The sequence below is a fragment of the Mus caroli genome, unplaced genomic scaffold (genome assembly GCF_978045245.1).
Source record: "Mus caroli unplaced genomic scaffold, Mus_caroli_1 scaffold_13, whole genome shotgun sequence".
NCBI classification, from domain to species: Eukaryota; Metazoa; Chordata; class Mammalia; order Rodentia; family Muridae; genus Mus; species Mus caroli.
In genome coordinates this window covers 54,960,590-54,986,208 of record NW_028227268.1, presented here as the reverse complement: position 1 = coordinate 54,986,208, position 25,619 = coordinate 54,960,590, and the positions used below count along the sequence as shown (strand labels likewise).

The 25,619-nt window shown below is 44.5% G+C and overlaps 1 protein-coding gene across 1 annotated transcript in view; it reads left to right on the top strand.

Annotated features, from left to right (window-relative positions):
• Stx8 (syntaxin 8) overlaps window positions 1–25,619 on the top strand; it is a 234,326-nt gene that overhangs the window by 6,948 nt on the left and 201,759 nt on the right. Inside the window, exon 4 of the mRNA XM_021176854.2 lies at window positions 11,147–11,257. Coding sequence (XP_021032513.2) covers window positions 11,147–11,257 — 111 coding nt within the window. The remainder of the gene's footprint in view (window positions 1–11,146; window positions 11,258–25,619) is intronic.

Below are 25,619 nucleotides of genomic sequence, written 5' to 3'. Positions count from 1 at the left end.
AGTGGGAGGAAAAGCAGTCTTAAGACAGGAAGGCATCTGGGCCGTCCAGATCTTCCCACAGCTCAAGGAGGACGTGGTTTTCACGCTGTTGCTATAACCTTACATTCTGTCCTAAGTGTCTGCTCACTGTTACAGTGACTGGGCTAGCCAGGGCAGACCTGCCTAAGGAATGAATCTGTTTGGGTATAACCTTGACAGGCAGGAAGCTAATGCTTTCTGTCAGTGCTTTGTGGAGCTGCACACTGCTCTCTGTCCCTGCCTTGAGGATGGCTGGATGCTGCTCCAACCAGAGGACTTCCATGACACTTCTGAGTGGTGGTTCCCTGCTGGACTTTGCAGAACATTTTCCCCCTTTTCTCAGTAGCCCAAGCAGGACTCAGATTCACTTTGTAGCCAAAGTGAACCTCTGCCCTCACATCCTGAGAACTCAGGTAAAGGCATACTCCGGTGCACCCAGTTTTGTGTGGTGCTGGGGATGGCATCAGCACTCTGCAGGCTAGCCAAATGCTCCCCCCAACTGAGCAGCCTCTCAGCCCTTGGGATGTCTTGTAATCGGCTTCGTGCCCAATAACATCTTTTTTGCTTTTTAAAAGTTCAGCCGTAGACTGGAGAGGTATGACTTGCCTGTCTCATTCTTTCAGGGACACAGGTAAATGTCCCTAGTTTGGGAGCTTTGGGGGTAAAGAGTGCTTTGGGACTTGATTAAGGCTAGCTGGGTCATCTGATCCTCTTGTGAGTTATCGAGTACTCAAGCTTTTTTTTTTTTTTTTTTTTTTTTTTTTTTGTGAGCCGGGTGGTTGTACACATCTGTAATCCCAGCACTGAAGAGTGAGGTGGGATAGAGCGTTAAAAGCCAGCCTGGGCTACATAGTAAGTTTGAGGCCAGGCTAGGCTCTATGATGAGGCACCCTTCCCCACCCCATCCTGTCTCAAAGCAAACATTTTTTAAAAGAAATTCACGATGTAACCTGCTACCTAAACTAATTCTTCAAACCTAGTTTATATTGAAGTGAAAACTGACCCCACAGTTGTTTTTCTTTAAATTGTCTGTAGTTCAGGCCAAAGGTTTGACTCTTGGTAGCAGAGGAAACTGTGTGCCCTGGCTTTAAATGTGGAGAAATGGAGGAATACAACTTTTTTTGACAAAACATTGAAGGTGTTTCAAAAATACATTTTCTCCTCAAGGAGCCCTTTTATGTTAGCAGGGTGGTTGGCATGACTTAGTTGCATGGTTTTCCGTATGTTTAATTATTAATCTTCTGAAGTTTCAAATAAAAGCCTAATTTTAGTAAACAATGGGGGCCTTCTTTCAAACCCAGTGGAAATATTCTGGCATGTAATTTTACCCTCTGCCTGGTATCATTTGGTGCTGCCCTGTTAGTCTGTTACATAAAGAGCTTTTATTTTACCCCAATCAACAGGTTTTAATCCACAGACCTTGAGTGGTTTCCGATGGGTGGGGCTGGCTCCTCTTCTTTCAGAAGTCAGCGCTGGGAAGTTTGCACCTATGTCTAAGGTACAGGACTCATTTTAGTATAACCAGCAGCATATTCATCAGAAAGCTAGCTAAATACTGTCTCATGGCTGTTGGTACCTGTTTGCTAACTTCTAGGAAGATAATTATTGTACTGCACTTTATTTATATATATGCTAACCCTGTAGAGCAAGAGACATATAAAATTCAAGAACTAGCCCCTGGTAGACAGTAAAGAGAGAGTACTAAGTGTGTAATTGGCTTCATTTTTGTTAACACTTTTTAGGCTGATCATCTGTTATAATGGACTTTTGGTTTTGTTTTGATCTCAGAATGAGATCCTGCATGTCACATATTTATGTTATGATTCATAACAGTAGCGAAATCACAGTTATGAAGGATCAATGAAACAGTTTCATGGCTGGGGGTCACCACAACATGAGGAACTGTGTTAAAGGTTGCAGCATGAGGAAGGTTGAGAATCACTAAATTAAAACATTAGCAGAGCTTGAGGGAATATGAATATGAATGATTTCATATTTCCTGGGGTGGGGGGAAGGAAACCTCAACTGGATTATAAAAGCTTTTTAAAATAATCTTTTTTTTTTCTTTTTTCCTTCAAGCGTTTTGCTGGTAGAGGTGACATTTGGATCATATACCACACGGGGGTGCTCTTAAACCTGTTTTCAGGGAAGCCCCCCTCCTTTTTTTTTTTTTTTTTTTTTTTTTGTCTTCTAGACTGGAAAAGGAGGTGGTGAATTCAATAAACTTCTTTCATTAGCTTGTTTGATGCTAGAGATTGAACCTAGAGTCCTGGACCTGCGAAGCATGTGTTCTACAGCTCCAGCCCCAGGTAGCATCTTCTAGTCTTCCGTTTCTCCAACATCATTCCTCTTAAAACATTTTTAATAATTCAGGCTTTCCTCCAGACTTAAGCCACTTCAGATGGGCGCTTGTCAGTGCTAATTACTTCATATGCTTGGTCTTGGTGATTTCTTTTCTTCTTTTTAAAAAAAGGTGACGTGGTCAGATCAACCTTGGCACCTCATGTCACAGAAAATAGGTGGAGAGATCCCAACATCACAGCAGGGAGTTTTATAGAGAGAAGACTCCTGGATATACCAGGATTTTTCCCAGGACCCTACAGCTAGAGATACAGGAGTCAGATTCAAACATGTGACTATCTGGCTCCAAGTCCATTGTTTTAAGCTGAATTCTCCTTTAGTAGATAGAATATAGTCACAGGTAACCTGGCGTGTCTTGGACTCAAATTTTCTATTAACTGTATGTTGCTGTCACACAGGTTCTCAAGGACCTTCTTAGTCACTGAAGTGTTAAGCACCCGTCACTGTGGCCTGTTAGTTACATCTTATGATCTTTAGTTTAAAAAATGGCTGTAAACCTCTGATAGAATGGCTCTTTAAAAATCATTTTAATTTTATTTGTATATTGTGATTGTGTGTGTATGTGTTTTTGCACAGTACCTGAGAAAGCCAGAAAGGGTGTTGGAGTTACAGGCAGTTGTGAGCTGTTCAGTATGGGTGAGGTCGTGTCCTGTAGGAGAACAGCCAGTGTTCATAACCATGAAGCTGTCTCTCCAGACCACACAGGGCAACTTCTAATTACTGTTCTAGGGAGCAATTAGTGTTGAGTGACTTTTATTTTTGAGGCAGGGTCTGTCTCACTGTGTAATTCTTCCTAGTCTGAAGCTTGCTTATGTAGACCAGGCTCTCCTGGGACTCAGAGGTCGGCCTGCCTCTGCCTGCCTGAGTGTTGAGATGAAGGTGAACACCAGCCTACCCGGCACTGGGTAACTTTTTAAATGTGACTCGTTGAACAGCACATCTCCTTACTGAGCTGAATCATTGGAAATTGGTGGGACTTTCCTGAACATGCTTACATCTCCCTGTCTTCATGAAGTTGTCCAAAAACTACTGGGAGGTACCAGAAAGAGAAGTTCTTTTCTAGACACTTAGATTCACGAGTGTGGACTTGAGATGTCACATTCTTTCCTGAAAGGTGGTTTTGTTTTGTCTTTTTCAAAGGAAAGCGGTGTGCTTTGACTCCATTAGCATGTAATTAATAAGACAGAGTCCTGCGGAGTGCTCAGATCTGCTGGATACATTTCTAAAATAGTTCACTAATGTCTCTGATACAGGGTCTCATCCTGCATCCCAGGCTAGGCAATCCTGCTACTTCTCAGCCTTTTAAGTGCCGGGATGATGGATGTGAGCCACCGTGCGTGGATACAGAAAGCATTCACTTGTATTTCTAGCTTTTCTGTGATAGTCATTTTAGTTGCCTCACTTGGTTGCAGGACTACACTGTGCTGTGGGGGGGCTCCATGTAGATTTCACATCGTACTCAAAATATTCTCAGCTGGCTTTTCATGGGCCTCCTCCTTTGTTAGCTTTTCAAAACCAGCACCTGTACCTTTTGTGAGTGTCAGCTGGTCCTGGGAACTGAACTCAGGTCCTCTGGAAGAGCAGCTCTTGACTGCTGAGCTAACTTTCTAGCCCCATCCTTTACCTTTTTTTTTTTTTCTTCTTTTTTTTTTAAAGGCAAAAACAGTCTCTTTACAAAAGGATTCAGTATCAGAGGTATTTTGATGCCTTCAGAGAGGGCCTGTGCCGATACTTTTGCTTTGTTTTGTTTTGTTTTTTTTTAAAGAAGTCTCTTAATGGTCCTCAACTCTGTTTTAGGAACAGTGATGGGTGAGAAGACGTGGTAACCACTGTATAGTTAGTGGAATGACTGCAGCCTTGGGGAGATGTGGGAACTCCTCTGTAGTAATTGGAATGGCTGCAGCAGTGGGGAGATGTGGAGATTCTAGAAACATCATAGCTGGGGCGGCAACAGAGATGAAATTCTCCAACACTGACTCTCTTTGACAGAGTTTTCAGTGGTATCTGGGAATGTGGGAAAAATAAGACATGGTGCTTGTGTTTGGAGAAGCTTCATCATTTGTAGTCTGTCACTAGATCTCTTTATAGGTTTTGGTATTAAAATCTTGTTGTTATTTTCCACGGTAGTAGGTAGTTTTGGTTGCTATTGATTTTTGTCTTTGAATCTCCAATCCATACATGGGCAAATGTATGATTGGTAGCTGCTTGCCCATGTCCCTAGCTTGGAAGTCTGGCACCTTGGTGCTGTGGGATCAACACTGACTTGGAGACCACCCAGGGCTGAGGGTGAAGGACAGCCCTATCACTCGAGGCCAGAGAGTTCAGCCTTCCCTGGCTTGAGTTGCGTTATCTACGAGGTGGAACTAATCCTGTTTTGGGAAATAGAAGAAGCACTTTTGAAGTGCCTCATGGGATTGGCCCCCTTCCATCATTGAGATAGTCACCAGGCTGTGGAAGGGGCTCAGCAAGTAAGGGCACTTGCCACCAACCCAGATGGCCTGAGCTTGACCCTGGGACACATGGTGGAAGAGGAGAACTGGCTCCCACCAGCAGTTCTCTGCCTTCCACACTGGTTGTACAACATACACACAAATAATGAAGTGTAAAAAGAAGGTATTCACCAGTAGTAATCAGGCCAGCCTAACCTCCTGGTGCCTCACTGAATTTGATAATGTAAAGAATCCGGGTGAGGGGCTACAGGGATGCTCGCTGGTCCAGTGAGGGGCTACAGGGATGCTCGATGGTTCAGAGCACCTGTTGCTCTTTCAGAGGACCTGGGTTAGTTCCCAGCACCCACCTGGTGGATCCAGTTCCAGGGATCCAGTGTCTTCTTCTGACCTCCAAGGGTACCAGGCACACATGTGGTACACACATGCAGGCAAAACGGTTCATACACATAAAATAAATCTAAAAAAGAACTTTTTTTTTTTTTTTTTTTAAAGTGAGCTATGAAAAACTGAGCTGTCTTCTCAGGCTTCTCTGTTAAGGCATGGAGGGGCGATCAGAGGCTTCCTTCTCCAGTGGAGCTCAGTTCACAAGATAAAGACTACAGTCTTAACTTTTTAAAATTACAGTTTTACTTTGTGTGTGTATGTACGGAGGCTTCTCCTTCCACTCTGAGGGTCTCAGTGACTGAAATGACACCCCCACGCTCTGCAGCAGGCACCTTTAACAACTGAGCCATCTCGAAACCCCAAGGCTAAATACCAGAGGTTGCCAAAAAATTAAGTCCTACGAAAATACTTTCTAACAGCTTTTTCTGCATGTGTTGAGCTCCCCGAAGGATTACCCGTAGGCGCAGTGCTCTGTCAGGTACAGCAGAGAAGCTGGGCTCTGGCACAGAGGTAGGGATTGGTCCCACAGGATCAGACCTCACGTTTCCACAGCTTTGCCAGGCTACATGAAAATATCAATGGTGCCGGGGCAGAGGGCCAGTTAGTGTAGACGTCCTCCTGTTCCTCTGTTCTCTGACTTTGCTTGTTATTCCCAAGTTAGTAGGAGAGGAGGCTCCCTGCACCAGCCCCCAGCCGGGTCCTCTGTTCTTCTTACCTTCCTTAGCCTTAGGCATAGCTTGTCTGCACCTCCTCATTCTCCAGCTATCATCCACGCGTCCACATACATGCAGTGTACATCAGAGACGGCACAGTTCTGCAGTCTCCTGTCACTTCCCCTTCATCTGTCTCCTTGGGGCTCTGTTGTTTCAGTGTATTGGTATAATATAAGTGAAATACAAAAGGAAGAGGCAGTGTGGGTAATTGTGTAGTTTTCCAAGCTTTAGCAGGAGCCTCTAGGGATACTGAGTTGGCATATGAGGCTGTGTTCCTTATCGAAAATACATGGGGCCAGAAGTATTTCAGATCTAGGAATATTTATATGTACATGACGAGACATTTCTGGTGGGGACTCAGGTGTAAATATAAAGTGTGCATTTACACGTAGCCTAGTGTTAATTTTATAGACTATTTAAAATAATTTTGTACACAAATCAAAGTTTCACATTATGAAAATTTTCACCTACGGTATCATGAGGAAGTGCTCAAAAGCTAACAAATTTCAGAGCACTTGAGATTTTAGATTTGGAGGTTAGAGATGCCCCTGCTGTACTGGTATTGTTTTAAACAGGATTGAAACAGTGGGCAGTGCTGGCTGCCCTGGGGTGGAGAAAGCCCAGGGTGTTTAGTGTCCAGCAAGCATGCAGGAGGAAGCCCTGGCAGAGTAGAAAGAGCTGGGCTTTAGCCTATACAGCTTATTCATGCTGGTTCTCCATTTCCTACCAGAGAAACAGTGAGAACTAGGGGATTCATAGGGCTCCAAACAGTGAGAACTAGGGGATCCATAGGGTACCTCTAGTGTCTCAGGCATCTTCAGTCCTGATCTGCAGACCCTGTTACCCGCTCACTCGTGCTGCCTCTCACACTGGTCCCAAGTGCTGGCTCATTCCAAGCATTGCTTTAAACCTGTAACTTGCATTCGTTACATTTATTTCATTTCAAACATACCTTTAAAGTTTTTATAGCATAAAAATATTTTCTACTAATACGTTTCTTCTTCTTTTTTTTTTTTTTTAACCAAGAACTCCTTTTTCTCCCACAATGACATCCTGTCCCATCTCATTCTTCATTACAAACAATGTGAATGGTTGTGGTTTATCATCGCAGACTTTCCTAGGCAGGAAATACATATACATACACATGCATACATACATTTATACATACATACAAATATATAAATACGAAATTCTTCTGGCAGTAAAGGTCTCACTTTGTAATGTGTTCCTGGATCTTTTGTTTCCTTTTAGCACATACACCATGGTCGTGCACGTGCACACAGATGAAAAAGCCAATGATTCAAAACATTATTTATTACTGTTTACACCTTGGGTTGCCAGTTCTCTTTCCTTAGAGGCACTTTTTTTTTTACAGGCTTATAAAGTATTTTCTACACAGACACACACACACACATACCACACTACACACACCACACACACACACACACACACACACACACACACACACAAACCTCTGCCTGGTCTTTATGAGAACGTTAGCTGTCCAATGGTTAGCTTGTTGCTGTAGCTGCGTCTCTCCTCCCTCCATTTCACTTGAGCACTGTGTGTTTTAGAGCTTATTCCATGAAAACCGATTCCAGTGTGCCCTTGTATATACCCAGAGTTGTCAGTCACCACCACCAGCACCCTGTAAGCAGCTTCCTTTTCAACCTGAAATCATTGCATTGCCATCGGTGCCTTAGTTCCTTACTCGTGAATATTCAGGAGGATTCCAGAATTTGCTGAAATAATTTTGCAGTGAACTTCTGTGCTCTCGAGTCGTCGAATTTGCATATATGAGTGGATCTGTTGGGAATGTTGACGTCTTGTTAGGCTCACGGAAGGCAGCCTGGCAGTTGGTTAAGCCCATTGACATGCCCCTCAGGAAGGTAGGCACATGCCTGGCTCCTGAGTCCTCTCCTGGCTTCTTGTCAGTTTTCTACCCTGATAGGTAAGGGAGGGGTCTTGGAATTGGTGCTTCTTTTATTCACAGGCACCTGGTTCCTGCTAGAGGCTTTAGTTAAAGCCTGCTGGCTTTGTCCTGTTATGGCCTTTGCCTACCTTTTGTCATTAGGAGTTTTATTTTAAGAACTCTTACGTGATTGGACTGGGGTGATGACTCGGTGGACAAAGGCCTTGCGTTGCAAGCTTGGGGATTTGAGTTCAGATCCCCCAGCCCTCACACAAAAGCCTGGCACAGTCTAGTTAGTCAGCAGTCTCTGGGTTCCATATGAGGCCCTGGTCTCCCTGTGTGCATGAACTATTCATACAGGTGACCAACACGCATGCATGCATGCTTGCACGCACCATGTTTAGGTAGTCAATGTCTCCAAGGTTTTTACTCACTATCTGTAGATTTTCATCCCTTCCTGGAAAGATTTTTCTCATTCAAGATTATTAAAACATTTGTCTATGCATTCTTCTAATAGTGCTTATGCAATTTTGTCTTTTAATGTTTTAAATTCCAGAACCACTGGAATTGGTGCATAACTTTAACACTGGAGTTTTGTTGAGCAAATGTCCAGTGTATGTTTGCTTGGGTTGTTGGATGATAAGATCTCTACAGAATGACAGGTCGGCAGGGCAGGGTGGGTGAACCGAGCATGTAGGGAAGGCTAGCTGATATCGGGACGTGACCAATAGCCCCACAATCTAGGAGTTCCGCTCTGCCTTGTTCTGTATAATTCTTTTCACAGCTTCTGTTTTCTCCCTGCCCCATCACCCAAGGAACATTGTTTAAATTGACTAAAAGGTTTCTGCTTTATTGGTAGATTATCATTAACTTGAAAGACATAGATACTTGTTCTTGGTTGGCACCGATCAGAAGACTAATATTTGGCCCTTTTCTTTTATTACAGAAAAAGAATATCTGGGGTTTCTGTTTCTTAGTTACAGTTGTAACACTTGGCCCTTTTTTTTTTTTTAATTATTAAAGAAGAAGAATATCTGGGGTTTCTGTTTCTTAGTTACAGTTGCAACACCGTGGTTTCCAAGCTGGGTACGTGGTGACTGCCGTCAGCAGGAGATGGAAAAGTAATGGGAGTGATTTGACCCAGAGATGTGTGGCGCACTGGAATGCTGAGAGAATCCATTTATTGTTATTTTTAATATGGAGAGTAACTGTGGTGCAAAGACTAAGGTTTAGGAGATTTATGATTTTTCTAATAACTTCGTTATTGAGGGAGACTTTTTTTTTTTTTTTTGGCCGGGGTCTGTTTACTGTTCCTACTAGCTAGCCAGCACTCCTCTGTACAAAATTAACAGCAGAACTTGTGGATCCATGAGCCATGTATTTCCCTCCCAGGCAGTAGTGATGCTATTCCTTGGTTCTGCCGAGCTCTCAGAAATCTTTGGGGCCTGAACACTATGTTTTATGACTCCTTTAAATGTTTTCCTATTACTTTATGTATTTGTATATATACTGTGTGCCTGTGTGGGCACACTCATGCTGTGGTGTGCATGTGGCAGTTGCAGGCCTTGAGAGAATCAGTTCTCTTCTACTATATGGGTTCCCACACTCAAACTGAGGTCCTCAGGCTTGGTGGCAAGCACCCTCCCTGTTGAACCAGCTCACCAGCCCCTTATGATCCCGTTTTACAAAGAATCTGTAATCCGAAGCAGCCATCTTTCATGCTTTCTGTTGTTGCCAGAATTGGTATTAGTGGCCAGCCCCGCTTCTCATGCCAGCCTTCAGGTCTGATGAAACAGCCATTTGGTAAAGAAAGAAAGAAAGAGAGAGAGAGAGAGAGAGAGAGAGAGAGAGAGAGAGAGAGAGAGAGAGAGAGAGGAAGGAAGGAAGGAAGGAAGGAAGAAAAAAAAGAAAGGAGGAAGAAAGATAGATCAAAGCCAGATGCAGTCCATTTTCTTTTTGTATTTGATGTCAGACACATTTTTTTTTTCAAATCTGTTTACTTTCTGTATCCTGTCCTTGATGGTGTTTTCTTCAACATTTCTTTTACCGTTTTGGGTGTGTGTGTAGGTGTGGTTACACACACACACACACACACACACACACACACACACGCAGGTGTGGAGGTCAGAGGTCAGTGTCCGCCATCTTCCTCAATCTTCACTCTTCATTCTTTGAGAGAGGTCTCTCGGTGAACCCCAAGTTCGTGGATTTGGCTAGACTGGCTGGCAGAGTGCTGCCTGGAACCTGCCTGTCTCCCCCCCTACCCCCTTGCCCACCAGTGCTGGGGTTACAGGTGTACACTGCCCTGGAATCCACACTCAAGAACTCGGGCTTGAGGGGCAGCAGTTCATTGGCTGTGCCCCTCCTCAGCGCCGGTTCAGCAAACCCACAGAACTTAGCATCTGATGTTTGGTCTCAAGAAAGCTAGTATGTAAACCCTTGGTTGTTCACAGTTCACATGCCTGTAACTCTACACTCAAGAAGCTGATCAGGAGTGGGAGACCAGCTTGGGCTACACAGTAAGCTGTGTCTCTCAGAAAGACAAACACAAAAGGAACTTTGGGTTCAGGGGCGGAGGGTGTGGCTTGGCAGTAAATCTGATGGCTCTGGAGTCAAGTCCCAGTACCAAAAATCTACCGAAAGATGTTTAGTGTTCTGGAGTTCCATATAAAGAAACACCCATACCTCAGTAGGTAGCATTAGGACCCTAGTCGGCCACGTTTACTAGAATAACATGTCAACTACAACTTGTTTGTAGTTTCCCACAAGGATCCCATAGTACTTTTTAACTACTGAGCTGACAGAAACATCTTTTACAGCACAGTGTTGCACAAAAGCAACCTTCAGGAAGCTTCTATCTGAGCAATTACGTGCACTGGAGACACCTCCCCCTTTCCAAACCGTAGGCTTTGCCGGAAGGGTGTTTTGAGTTTGTTTTTGCACTGCTAGGAATTATCCCGTCCCCATCTTAGGGTGTTGATGAGTATGCAGACACCCTTGAAAGCTAACCCCTGTAGTTTAAGCCTAAGGCTCCAGATTGCCCTTGTAGACTGTTCTCTGGCAAAAGAAAGAAACAGACTAACCAGTTTTTACCTAGTATACTCTTTAGTGATAGGACTCAAATAGTGGTCTCTGTCAGTATCTGCATTATCCATTTGCAGTGGTGCAGTCATGGTCATTTACCTGAAGGATGCTGGGTAAGGGTAGCAGTGGGTGGAGCCTGTAATGGTTGCAGGTGACTTGAGTTAATAAAGTCCTAGGGAAATGAGCTAAGCCACCCACTGTTGGACCTTAACAACTGACCGCAGAACACAGCTGGAGGGGGATCGAAGACAGAACCTGCTGGATGACCTTGTCACCCGAGAGAGACTGCTCCTGGCATCGTTTAAGAACGAGGGTGCAGAGCCGGATCTGATCAGGTACGATGCTTTCATTTACAGGGAGAGCCGGGCTCCTGAGGACCTATGTGCCGTTTCTAAGGAGGAACCGAGTTCAGAAGAGAAAGTGCTCTCCAGCGTTCTAGCAATGAGTGATGGTTTCTGTTCTGTATAAAGTCTACTTGTTTATAGCATCTGACTGTATTTTCCTACTGAGCTTGGTTTTCCTGAATTTCCTGGATTTAGTAAGCCTGGTGTGTTCAGCTTAAGCTCATGTTAGGTGAGGCATACTTATGGAGAATACAAGCCAGAAATTTTCTTGTGCCTTCTTTGAGTTTTCTGCCTGGTAAACTCCTGAAGTTGGCTTTTTGAAAATGGTGTCCTGGGCAAAGTCGCAGAGAGAGGGGCTTCCCTGGCTGGTTTCCTTTCCAGGCTCTCTGCCAGCCTGTGATGGGCACTGCATATAGCTAACAGCAGCCCTGATGGGATGGGCACTGCATATAGCTAACAGCGGCCCTGAGCACAGCCTCCATTGCTGCGGCTAATGAAGGATAAGTTGTTGCATCTTTAGGTTGGCTTCTCCCCGCTTCTGGAACTTAGGTTTGTGGTTGGGAATATCCCAGAAGGAAACAGGTTCAGAAGAGAAGCTGCTCTCCTCTTCAGCGCTCCAGGACTGAGTGATGGATCCATCCTGGAGTTCAGGGAATCAGCTTTCTGCTTAGTTCTCAGGCAATTTGTAGTTTCCCAAGGGCCACTGCCAGGCCCCACCTCAAACGATCGATCCAAGTTGGCGTGGGTGGCCTCAGGTGGTTGTCATAAACAGCTAGGCTTGCAAACCACTGTCCTTGGACAAGTTGGAGGGGAAAAGCAGCAGTTCATTCCTGTTGGTTCCACGGTTCTCTGGCGCAGTTAAGTCAAGGGTGTCAGGGAGAATTTGCAAAACATACAAAGCTAGGTGAAGTTAAGTCATTTTTGTGAAGGATGAAAGCTGGGGTTAGGGAACAAGGAGCTGTGTCTTGGGCAAGGTTTTAAAATGCAGGCAGAAGCTTGTGGGGCCAACTTACTGAGACTCCTTAGCTCTCTCTGGCCGTATTCCATCCTGTACAGACAAGGGGTTGAAGGAAGAGGACGCTGATCCCGATTGGTGTGTCAAGGCAGGTGAGCAGGGGAATGAAGTCAAGGTGAGAAGAAACGCTGTCTTCCAGTAAGAACCTTTACTGTAGGGAAGAGAAGGAACTAACAGGTCAGATGTAGTTGCTCGCTCCTGTAACCTTGGCACTTGTGAGACCAAGGTTTGCTAGGATATTGAGGCCAGCCTGGACCACAGTGAGGCACTGTTTCAGAGGAAGAAGGAGGAAGAGGAAGAGGAGAAGGGGAAGGATAAAGAAGGGAGGAAGAAGAGGAGAAAGAGAAGAAGAGATGACGACAACAACAACTTTAAACGAGGCAGTTGGTGGGAAATGTATTTCCTGGGAAAATGGCAGCCAAGTGGAGAGAGAATGATCAGAAGACAAGGAAAGGCTTAAATCCCCCACTGATGGCGGATGCCATCATGGAGGACAGTGATCCTTACCATTTGGTCAGAGGCTTTGTGCACCAGACTGTAGTCACTGCTCTTTATTAAGTGCCAACAGTAATGCCAAGCGGTCACCTGAAGAGTGAGAACCTTTGTGGTTCGGGTTTTGTCATTTTTGCTCCATCTTACCAGTCTTCCATCCCTGCTTTTACAGTCTCGGCATCTCTGTGTCCCTGTATCTCTCACCAGTTCCAGCTGAGCATCAGCGGCAGCACTCGCTTGAAGGTTGAGCATTCAGATTCGCAGCTCGCAGCTTGCAGATTAGTGGCAGTGTTTTTCACAGGGTCTTGGGTGATTTGGAAACTACTGCTTTGTACCTCCCTGCCCTCCTCCTTTCCTGAGCCAGGGTCTCACTGCGTAGTCCCAGAACATCTGGAACTCTGTAGACCAGGCTGGACTTGAACTCACAGAGGTCCTCTTACCTCTGCCTTCCAGAGTCCTCGCTTTGCCTAATTCATTCATAACTGTGGCACTTTGCATCAGAGCCACCCAAGAGGCTCACTGAAAACAGAGGAAAGAAAAGGGGAAAGTGCCAGCACCTGTCTGCGTGCTCGCCGAGATCTACGTGGCAGTGAGGCTGGGGAAGCTCCTGTAGGTAGAGGCTAGAGCCTCTGCATCCTGTCAGAGAGTGGCATGTACTCTGTTTGCTTTCTAGACACTGGACACTGCTAGCTCAGCCGCTCTTTACAGCATTGCCTTTCAGAAGGACGCAGGAGGGGAGTCAGTTCTAAAGTCAACCTGTTGGGAAGGTTGGGTTTTAGATGTAAAATGTTTTTTAAAAAGATTTTGTTTGTTTGTTTGTTTTTTATTTTTTCAAGACAGGGTTTCTCTATGTATCCTTGGCTGTCCTGGAATTCACTTTGTAGACCAGGCTGGCCTTGAACTCAGAAATCCGCCTGCCTCTGCCTCCCAAGTGCTGGGATTAAAGGTGTGCATCACCACCGCCTGGCTTAAAAAGATTTGTTTTCTATTCTCTCTCTCCTTCTGTGTGTGTGTGTGTGTATCATATATGCACATGTGTACAGGTGTCTTTGGAAGCCAGGGGAATCAGAGGCAGTTGGACTTGAAGTTAATGGTGGTTTTAAGTCACTGAATGTGGATGCTAGGAACCAATGGGTCCTCTGCAAGAGCAGCATAGGATTACAGCCACTGAGCCATCTCTCTAGTCCCTAGATATCAAATTGTAACTTTTACATCATAGAAAGGCCTGGACCAGGCAGCTTACTAGTCCCTCAGTTATCTGGGGTTCTAGTTCATTGATTTTAAAACTGGGCCATGTTTTGCCCATTTTTTGTTATTGTTAGAACCACATGATGTGATTGCCTTAATGAGCTTTTCAAACAGTGAAATAAATGTCTTTAAAGATGTCATCTCTGGAGTGTTGTGTCTCCGCTGGGTCAGGGGAAGCTCACACTGCTGCCAGGTGTGAGGACCTGTCTCACCTGTCACATGCTCTCCTCAAGTGACCTGCCATGTGCCACCTTGGTACCACTCACCCTCCCAGCTGTCCCCTTCCAGTACCCAGTGTGCTGCCTGTTGCCTTTTCATTACCTGACAGTCTTCTCTTAGGTCTAGCTAGAGGATCAACCTTGAGTAGTAGCTTATCATCTGTGTATATTTTAATCAAAGCTTCCTCAGATCCTAGGATTTAAACCAAAGCCAATGACTGGATGGGAGAATTTTAGGAAACTTGGCAGGTTCAGAGCAAAGGCAGTCGTGGTTTCAGCTGGAGGCCTGAGGACCGTCTCTGCTATCACTAGGGCTGCCTCCCACTGGTCCTGTGTGTTAAAGGTTGATCCACCTGGACCCAAAACAGCTACATATCAGTTTGTTGGTAAATGGTTGGGGTGACTTGGGGACAGAGAAACCAGACCGAGAATAAACTGAAGTAGTGATGCATAATTCTGGATGTTTCATCATGTAAGATCAGTAGCCTAAGTCACCTGCATTTCCCCAAGATAGAGAGCCAAAGACAATGCGTGCACACACATGTGCGCACGCAGATTTTCCTTCAGTAAGCTTCCAGAGAAGTTGTGTTTAAGAAGTACATAAGCACGGTTAAGGAGAGGTGATGGCTGAGGAGAGGGAGCCTGTTTCACCGAACACGAACTCTGGCTTATGTAAGAAATCAGTGGGCCAAATAGGAGTCAGTCACCATGGAAACATAAAGAAGGAGAATGGTAGCGGATTATTAGAAGGTGAATTCCTCAGTTTCTTAGCAAATTGTTGTGAGGCTAGTGTTGGTTAGCTCGATTGTGCCCATCCTAACAGGAGTATATCTATGTGTGCCTGGACAAAAAGTGCAACTCTCATAGTCTAGGAAAGTGCAGCCAGTAAGGAAATGCATACTAGAGAGAAGCTACTCCAAAATGCTACTAGAGAAGTTCCTAGGTGCTCAGCTGCAGGGTCATGGGAAAGGACTCCCAGGTTGGTGGCCTTGCTCTAACTAGGCAGGGAGATGGCTCCCTTGCTGATGCAGAAACCTTAAGGGTCCTGAGTGAGGGAAGGGATGCTGAGGCTGAAATTTCTTGCTCCTGCTTGCTTTGTGAAGCCTATGTCCCTCATTCCCAGAAGCCTCCTGTGCCTTTCCTCCACTCTCCTCTCCTCTCAGACGGAGCTGATTAGGGAGAGAAGCATCTAGGCACACGTCAGTTTGGATTAACACTTCCTTTAAGCAGACGATCATGTGCTTAATCCCATACTTGAATGTGTAGCCATCATGTGACAGAGTCTTCATCTTACCTCACAGATTGCCCGTCATTATTCAAGAGCAGTAAGCCCGCGTCCAAATAAGCAATGGTTGGCTAATTTAGGTATTTGGACAGTTGTCAAAGAAGCCTCTGTGTAACAGTGTCCCTTGGAAGATGATGAGCAGTGACACAGCTCCTGACTTGAAAGCCAGCTGCCCTTTGCATTCAGAGCAGTGCTGAGCCTCACAATTAGCTAGAGCTTTGTAAAGAGGAAGAAGAATCATTGCATACTCCACTGCGCTGTGACGGTCTCCGAGGTTAACTGGCCTGTCGAGGGTGGCTAGCTGGCTAAGCTTAACCTCACACCACTAACCACACAGAGGATTATGGGAAGGGAAAGTTATTTGGAGCTTGTATTTGGTAGTTTTATCTCAGGAGGATGCTAACAAATTGGCAGCTTGCTAGAATCAAACGGTGATATCAGAATGTCATATTTTCTTGCAATAGAATCACTTTAATTTTAGATGTACACTTTTCTCTTGATCTACTGAAAACATATAGACTATACAGTATGTATTTTATGTTCCTGTGTGGGCAGCCTAAGTATACACAAGAAAAATTACGTTAAGTCTTACATTAAAAATATAACCTCTCAAAATGAACAAGTAAAACAAAAAATTAAATTAAAAAAAAAAAGTATCTAACCTCTCTTGCAGGGCATGATGGCCCGTGCCTGTAGTCCCAGCTACTCAAGGGCTGAGGCTGGAGGAGTGCTGGAGTTCAGTTCTGGGCTAAGTATGTTATACCAATCAGGTGTCTGCACTAAGTGTGGCATCACTATGATGTCCTGGTAGTGGGGACCAGCTGGTTGCCCACGGCATAAACTGGCTCAGTTTGGAAAAATAGACCCTCTCTCATTTTAAATCATGGAATGTTTTATTTCACTTTAATGGTTTATAAGGAGGATTTGCACTCAATAGTATCTAGATTTCTTAAAGAATCATTTATTTATACTTTATAGTACTGATTTTTTTTGTTCGTTTTATTTTTTGAGACAGGGTTTCTCTGTGTAGCCCTGGCTGTCCTAGAACTCACTCTGTAGACCAGGCTAGCCTTGAACTCAGAAATCTGCCTGCCTCTGTCTCCCAAGTGCTGGGATTAAAGGCGTGCATCACCACCGCCCGGCTATAGTACTGATGTTAACACAAGACCACTCTTCTATCAGTAGGCAGTTCATTGGCTGGCTCAGACAGTATGCAAACTGAATATTTATGCATTTAATTGTACCCAGAAATATGGTAACCCTTAGCTTTTCTGTAAAGATGTGGTGACATCAGTGAAGCTCTATTTTTATCTAAATAAGCCCATGGTAGGTATGAAAGGCAGCTAACTAAGAACACTGCGTTCCCTGGCAATGTAATAAACAGTGGATATGGATGTAAGAATACTGTGATAGAGTGCACAGTGCCTAGTGTGTGTGGCCATTGCCATCTCTGCCTCTCAGGATGTGGCAGCCCAAAGCCAGCACTGAGAGCACTTGCTCTCTGTAGGATGTAGTCCCCGGAACACCCATACAGTGACATGACACATACCATGGCAGGAAGTAGAGTGAACTCTGCAGAAGAGCGAGTGCGTTGCCCTCTGCGTCAGTGTGAGCCTGTTCAGCAGGCGAGGTCATGGGACCCAGCACTTGGCACTTGCCTTTTTTTTTTTTTAATGTATTTTTGCTTCTTGATGGAAATTTTAAGTATCTTGATGTCAGGGATCAAAGACTACACAGTGCTTAAAGCGTCTCTCCTAAATGAAGGAACACCTCTCTACTTCCTCTGTGTCTGTCTCCCCAAAGACCTACCCTACAGCTATGGAGTATACAGAGTATACGGCAGGCACACTTGAATACAGTACAGTTTTGTTGGCTGAAAGCCAATCCAAGATGTGATAGGACACTTCAGGAACTAAACAGCTGGGACTGTTAGGTGTGTTTATGCAAAAGCTTTCTCAGCGACTCAGAGGTCCAGGTTGTCTCGTCACAGGGCTGTGCTGTTGTAACGCAAGGCCATATATCCTGTGGATGGAGTAGAGAGAGAAGTGGGGCACTATACCCTCTTAGGTGATTTGTCCTGCAAATATCTTATCCTCTGTCCATTGACTGGAGGTGGTCACATTGGCTCCAACCCTCCTGTGAGGGGAGCTGGGGACTATGATACCAAACTGGGGCTAGGGGAAGCATGTACTCTGTGCCTCACTGGTTCTTTTGAGGAATTTGATAGGTAAGTAAGAGACAGCACATCAGACTGCAGAATACAGAACCATTTCAGCCAAACATCACTGGACAGGCATGGAAACACAACCTTGAGCCAGTGAACAGAATAGAGAATCCGGAAGCAAAGCCACACAGCAGAAAAGACAGTCTCTTTAACAGATGGCACTGGGAAAACTGGATACCCACATTTCACAGACAGAAACTAGATGTCTGACTCTCACCCTGTACAAAAAGCAGTCTATACATGGAGCAAAAACTGTGCAGGACCCCAAAGTCCGAGTCATCTAGAAAAACACATCTCAAGATAGGGGCATAGACAGCACTTTATAACTAGGACTCTAACAGCTCAGAGGATAGTACAATTTGACAAGTGGGGACTGCCTCAAAACAGGAGGCTGGTGGTACCTGGGGGTGTGGATCAGAGTCTGAAATCCTGAAGTTCCTAGTACCTCAATCAAGACATGGCTCCCACATACACAAGGAGACTGATGGTGCAGCCTACAGAATGTCACAGAGCCTTGTGGCTTTCCTTCTGACAGACATGTAAACACGAAACATCCAACAGACTTGTTCAGAGAAGGCTAGGTGAACCGATCTAACACTTTTCCAAAGTATGCTGGGTTAGCAAGGTCATGGAGAGTCCAAAGCTCTACCCCCTCAGCCCTCAGGGATGCAACTCAAGTTACCAAGATTCTGTCTTACCCTAATGGCTGCCATCTGGGAAAGACACGGCAACAAGCACTGGAAAGAGTGGGAGTAACTCCTGGCAGAAGCTGTTGTGGGAACCATTATAGAGTGCCTCAAAAAGAAAATCATTATAGAATGCCTAAAAAAAAAAAAAAAAAAAAAAAAAAAAAAGTAGAGCTAGTATATGATCCAGCAGTACCACTCCTTAGGAATAGACCCAGAGGGCTGGTGAGATGGCTCAGCGGATAAGAGCACTGACTGCTCTACCAAAGGTCCTGAGTTCAATTCCCAACAACCACATGAAGGTTCACAACCATCTGTACAGCTACAGTGTACCAATAAACATAAAAATAAATAAATAAATCTTTAAAAAAAAAAAAAGGCTGGGCGTGGTGGCACATGCCTTTAATCCCAGCACTCGGGAGGCAGAGGCAGGCAGATTTATAAGTTCGAGGCCAGCCTGGTCTACAAAGTGAGTTCCAGGAGATCCAGGGCTATACAGAGAAACCCTGTCTCGAAAAACCAAAAAAAAAAAAAAAAAAAAAAAAAAAAAAAGGAATAGACCCAGAGGGACCAAAACCAGATAGATACTTGCATCCCTGAGTTTAAAACAGCACCATGCGTGATGGCTGTGCTTGGGAATCAGCCTAGGTGGTGATGGAAGAGTAGAAAATGGATCTAAATGCTATAAGCCATAAGAAGAATGAAATTAGGCTGTTTATAAGAAAATGCAGTCACACGTTTGCATGTGAGTTCAGGTGCCCACGGAGGGCATAAGTTTAGTTATCATGCAGTTAGGATTCTCTCAGCCACAGGGAACAGGCAATCCTACCAAATCTGCTTAAAGAAAGCATCCCCATGAAGGAGACCCCACGTTAAACACTGGCTAACTCAGCTGCCTGGAGCTGCCCTCCGTCCCTACGCTCCCCTCCTCTGCCTTGCTCAGAGTGGTCCCTTCCGTTCAGTCCGAAGCCTCTCATGGTTTCCAGATGGATGCAGCAGCCATTAGCTGCACTCTTGGCAGAGCATTAGGAGAGGCAGAAGAGACTTAGCATGAGTAAAATATTCGGGTAGCTAGGAAATCTGAAAAGCATTTACCAGGATTCAGGGAAAGTCCTCTCGTTTTGACCCTCACGCCTACAACGTAATTAATGTTTTTGCCCATATCCTTCTATGAGTCTCTGAAGATTATAGCAATAAACATGAGTATATTCTCTTATAGTCCACCATCTTTCACACATACTTTATACATGATTATATCTCAGAGATTTTTCCTATTCAGATTTGTAGTTGATATTTTAGTATAAAGTTATTAGTATTAAACTAATATTGAATTAGTATTAAATTAGATATTAGTATTTAGTATATTTCATCATGTACACATACCATAATTAATTTAACTAATTAATAGTTATATGTTGTATCTTTGTCTTTCTATTATAAAAAAGTTCAATATTTTCTACCACAGAAGTTCAGTACTGGTCTGGGATATGCGAGACTGTCTCTCTCCAGCCCCCGCAAATACAGAGCAGATAATCTGAAATGTGGGCAATTTCTCATGTGTCAGAATGTCTCTCTGAAGAAAATCTCAGAAGTGGAGGCTCGTTCTGAGGCCATATGCATTGGAAACTCTCACCCACTAAGTCAGAACCAGTCAGACCTGTGTCAGCAGTTCCTGCACCTGTTTGCCCGTGCACTTAGCTTCCCTAAGGAGAGATTTGTCACGTGCTATCTTAGTAAAGTTGCATGCACTTACTGCATGTACTTACAGTGACCTAAGTTCGAAAGAAACATGGCTCTCCACTCCCCCAACCCCAGATAGGCTTTTTCTGCGTTGCCCTGGCTGTCCTGGAACTCCATCTGTAGATCAGGCTGATCTCAAACTCAGAGATCTGCCTGTCTCTGCCTCCTAAGTGTTGGGATTGTGGCTTTTAATATTCAAAAACAACTGAGCTGACTAGATGATGGCTCAGTGGATAAAGTGCTTGCTACACAAGCCTGACAACTTGAGTTTGATCCTGGAACCCACAGAAAAGTGGAAAGAAGGTGTGAACTGACTCTACAGAGGGTCCTCTGATTACCCCATTCTATACACACAGCATAAGTAATAATAGTAATTTTAAGCAGTTGTAACTGTTAAGTATCTGATGGAGGACATGAACCCCACTCTTCTCCAATTTGGCCTTTGTAGTTTTGTGTCTGACTGTGGCTTTTCAAGGTGGAGGTGCTGACTTTGTCATGTGACACACTCCTGTGGGCCACCTGAGAGGCTCATCCCCACTGTGTTCTTTGTGTTCTTTCTGCTGGCGTGCCAGCTCTGCAGTCTATAGACCAGCTCTGTTCCAATGTATGCTGGCTGGCCAGGAACTTGCTCTGTGTGCCAAGCTGACCTCAATCTCAGCGATTACCTCTCTCTGTCTCCCAAGTGTTGGGATGAAGGGCAAGCTTGTGCCTTCTTTCTTTATCTCCTTCCTGTTTTATGCTCCCCTTTTTGCACACAGGCTTTTGATACCCGATGTCTGCTCTTAACACAATAGGCACTTTCTTTTTCTTTTCTTTTCTTTTCTTTTTCCTTTCTTTTTTTTTTTTTTTTTTTTTTTGGCTGTCCTGGAACTCACTTTGTAGACCAGGCTGGCCTTGAATTTAGAAATCCGCCTGCCTCTGCCTCCCAAGTGCTGGGATTAAAGGCATTCGCCACCATGCCCAGCTATAGCCACTTTCTTAATTCTGCTTTTAATAGATTTTCTATTGATTCTTATATTTTCCTGTTATTTTTGCATGTTTGTGTATGCATGTGTGTATGTGTGCTAACATGTTCACAGTTGTGTGTGTGTATGTGTGTATGTGTGTAGGGGGGTGTAGGCCAGAGGTCAGTGTCAGATATCTTCATTTTCTAACTTACATCTGGAGGCAGGGTCTGTCACTAAACCCAGAGCTTGCCAATTTGTTTAGTCTGGTTACCCAACTTGTTCTGGAGATCCCCCCCCCCTCCCACCGTCTCTCCCTCTGCTTCTGCCTCTTGCATGCTGGGAGTCCAAGTGAATCCCTTGTTGCCTGGTGTTAACATGGGTGCTGGGATCCCAACCTCAAGCTGAGTGACCAGTGCTTTTCCCATGGAGCCATCACCTCATTTCCCAGTTTTCATTTAAAGAAAATTTGTTATTTTATGTGTATGCATGAATTTATGTGCACCATGTGTGTACAGGAGCCCATGGAGGCCAGACACAGGCAGTTGTGAGATGCCTAATGTGGATGTTGGAAACTGAACTTGGGTCCTCTGCAAGAGCAGTTATGTGCTCTTAGCCACTGAGCCATCTCTCCAGCCCAGGTTTTACTATTTTTAAGAGTCACGAGCCCCTTCCTGGGAACTTCACAGTTAGCTTTGGCTTAAAACTGAAATAGAGTAGCCTGTGTCACATGACCCAATAAGACCAGAAACCAAGACGTCTGTGGCTTGCCATGATTGGCTTGGTTAGTCAAGCTAGATGTTGTTCTGAACTGAAAATGAAGACAGTCATGTTCTCCAGGGGGCGGAGCCTTGGCCAGAGTTGATGTTCTGAAAATGGGAAGAGATGAGGGGTGCTGAGGGAGCAGACGGCGGGGGCTTCTCAGCTTTCTTCCCCGGCTCTCTTGGTGTGCAGCCCTTGTCAGGGTGACATTTCTTGAAGAGCCAGAGGCTCATCCCCAATTCTTTGACCAAAGGAAGGACTTTTATTTCCTGCTCCTTCTGTCCTAGAGAAGAGGTAGCTCACTGGCCTTTGGATTCTTTTGTTTATGCTAAGCTCCATTTGCTAGATCATTGCTTTTACACAACCTCCCTCCCCCAATTTTGTCTTTATAAGGAGCTGGGATATTTCCACTTCCCACTTCTTCCTCAGGAGTTGATGAGTAACTTGCACAATATAACCCAGTTCCATCACACACTCATACACACTTACATATTTGAACACTACCACATGTAACTCAAGCATACGCACATGCATAACACATGCAGACATGAGCACATATGCACAAGCACAGTCACATTAACATACACACATATGCACATTTACAACTATATTCACACATACACATAATTTCACGTGTTGTTTTCTTCTGCAGACATGATCTTGTGCAGTCTATGTTAATTCCTGTTTAACTGTTTTGAGAAGCAGTAGCTTCCGACTTTGTCTTCAGAAGCTGGAGAACCTGTAACCAGTGAATTCGGTGTGTGGACTCACACAGTACTGCAGTCATAAGGAGGATTTGAAAAGGGGAGGGGCTTAAGCAATCTGGCACATCCTTTGTATTGGAACATCTGTTTTGCTTTTGTTTCAGGACAAGGCATCCCGTAGGGTAGGCTGGCCTTGTATTCTCTCTGTAGCCAGTTAGAATGGCCTTGGAACTTCTGATCCTCCTGCCTCTACCTTCCAAGAGCAGGGGTGGCAAGTGTGTGCAACCATGCCTGTTTTATACTCTGCTGGGGACTGAACCCAGGCTTTGTACGTCTCGACAAGTACTCGGCCAGTTAAGCTATAACTACTGCCCCTGGTGCACCTGCTTTGTTGCTCTGTATTAACTGGTGGTCTGATACTAGTCATGTGGTGTACATGGCGAACAGTTTGTTATTTGGGGTTGGGCCTTGGGGATCATGTTCAGGGCCTTGCAAAAAGTGCACTGTGCCCCTGAGCTACTGCTCCAGGGAGTGACCATGTTTTTTTGGGGAGGAAAGTTACATATGTCGTATGACAAATTTTTTCTTAGGACTCAGAGTTTTCCCCTCTGAACCCAAGGCCTCATGTATGCCAGGCAAGTACTTCACCACTGAGCCACATCTTTATTAACCGATTTGGTTGAGATTATTAAGCCAAAATTTTGACACTTTGGGATATTGCAGTGACTTAAAGCAATTTAATAGAGTATTTGTTTTTGAAGAATATTTTAAAATAATATACTATTGCTTATATGTTTGCACCATTATAATTTTATGTTTACATATGTTATAGATTAATGGTAAAATATTAAAGTACTATGTTAAGCAACAAAATGTCCAGCTGTGGAAAGAACTATCAGTGACAACAAAGGTTCACTCAGCTCCAACATGCACTTTCCCGTTTCTTCCTGGTGGCAGCCGTCTTGGACAGTTGTCTGTGTGTCCTTCTGGAGAGATTCCGCACGTGTGTGCCTGCACACATGCCTCCAGGCTCCTGTCTCTAACCTCTCTTTCTTCACACAGATGTGTGTTTTGCACTCTTCACTATGTGTGTGTGATCCTTTTTTGTTAGGAGCGTGCCTTGGAGAATATTAAGCGAAGTTTAAGCTTGCTCTTGAACATTCCGAAGCTGACTCTGAACGTGCAGAGCAGCTGTCTGAGGCGTCTGGGTTGTGTACGCACTTCTGAGGCCAGTTATTGCTTGGTGGGTTCTCTGTAGTTGTTACTCTGGATTGGCATTTTTCTCTAATGGTCGAGTTGACTTCTGAATGAAGGCCAATTATAAGGAGACCTTATCTATGTGGATGCTTGATCAAGCAATGAAACCGAAGACCTTGAACTTTGAAGGACTATTAGTTATTGCAGCTCTAGGTCATCGATCAAGTCGTTGATATATCTGTTATTTCCAGGGGGGAATAAGAAAGCATTCTGTTGGGAAGTGGTTGGAAGCAGGAGCCTGGGCTTTCCAGGTTAAACAGCAGCAACAAAATGCACAATGGTAAAAAATGTGAAGTTGGTCTTTATTATATTGTTGAAAATAACTGAGCGGGGCATGTTGCTTAGTGTCACGGTTCCTGCTGATCGCTCACTAGGTTGTGTATTAACCCTCTACCTGCCCTGCAGCAATGTTTATTAAAATAATGTGAAATTGGAGCTGGTGAGGTGGCTCAGAGGTTAAGAGCACTGGCTGCTCTTTCAAAGAATCTGGGTTCAACTCTAAGCACCCACATGGCAACTTACAACTGTTTGTAACTACAGTTCAAGAAGATCTGATGCCCTCTTTTGACCTCTATAGGCACTGGGCTCACAGTTTACAGATATACATGTAGGCAACACACACACACACACACTAACATGAAATATGTGGACATAAACCTAATAAAAACTTCACACGGAATACCATGAAACATCATTTAAAGGAACCAAGGAAAACCCAGAGATTGGAACGCTCAACGTGGTTAAGATGTCTGCTTCCTTTAGACAGGGTTGTAGATCCAGAGCTAACCCACTTACAGTTCCCTTATGAATTTTGGCTTCTGTGTGGTCAGTTGATAATCTGGCTTCTACCACAGTTTCTATGACAGACAGTGTGAAGAGCCAAGCAGTGCCAAGGCAGCATTGATGAGAAGACACAGCAGTGCAGCAGCTGGGCTAAGGCTGCATTGTGGTGTTGCACAAGGAGAGGCAAGTGAACCAGGAGAACAGAATAGGGCGTTTAGGACCAGTCCCACACACATGTCATCACCCGACTGATCACAGAGGTGGCATAACAGGTGTAGCATTAGATCAACTGATGTCCACACAGAGAAGAAAGGAGTCTCGAAGCCTCTGTTTCCACCAATCCAAAGGGACCTGTGGACCTAAACATGAAAGGTCACATGAACATTTGGTAGAAATCCCAAGGTATAGGCAAAGATTTTTTTAGGCCATTCAAATCACTAAACACAAAGGAAATAAACACATGAAGAAATGGACTCCATCAAAATCTGTCTTCCCAAGACTACCAACAGTTAAGACAAACTAGAGTGGAAATCAGTATGTTCTGGGTATTCATCGATATGGAAAATATATCAACCATAAATAAAGAGCCTAGAAGGCAGACGACATTAGAAAGACAACAGCAGAGAGAGAATTTAACCCTGGACTTCACAAAGGTGATGGTGTGTGATGATTGTATACAAAGGTGTTGGCTTTAGTCAGTTATCAGGAAAGTCGGACTGTAACCAGGATGCTACACCACCATACCTACCAGAGCAGCTCGGCTACCTTGCCGGGCAAACCAGATGTTTCTAGGATTTGCTGGAATTCTCATATACTACTGGTGAGATTGCGTAAGTACAGTCTCTTTAGAAGCTGCACACCCACTCAAATGGAACTGTTCCACAGACTCAGAAAGAATGTTTATAGCAGGGCTGTTCTTAAAAGTTCCCGTTGGAAAGAGCCCAGGGAACTCTGTAGACTGATGGTATATTCAGACATTGATATTACACAGCAAA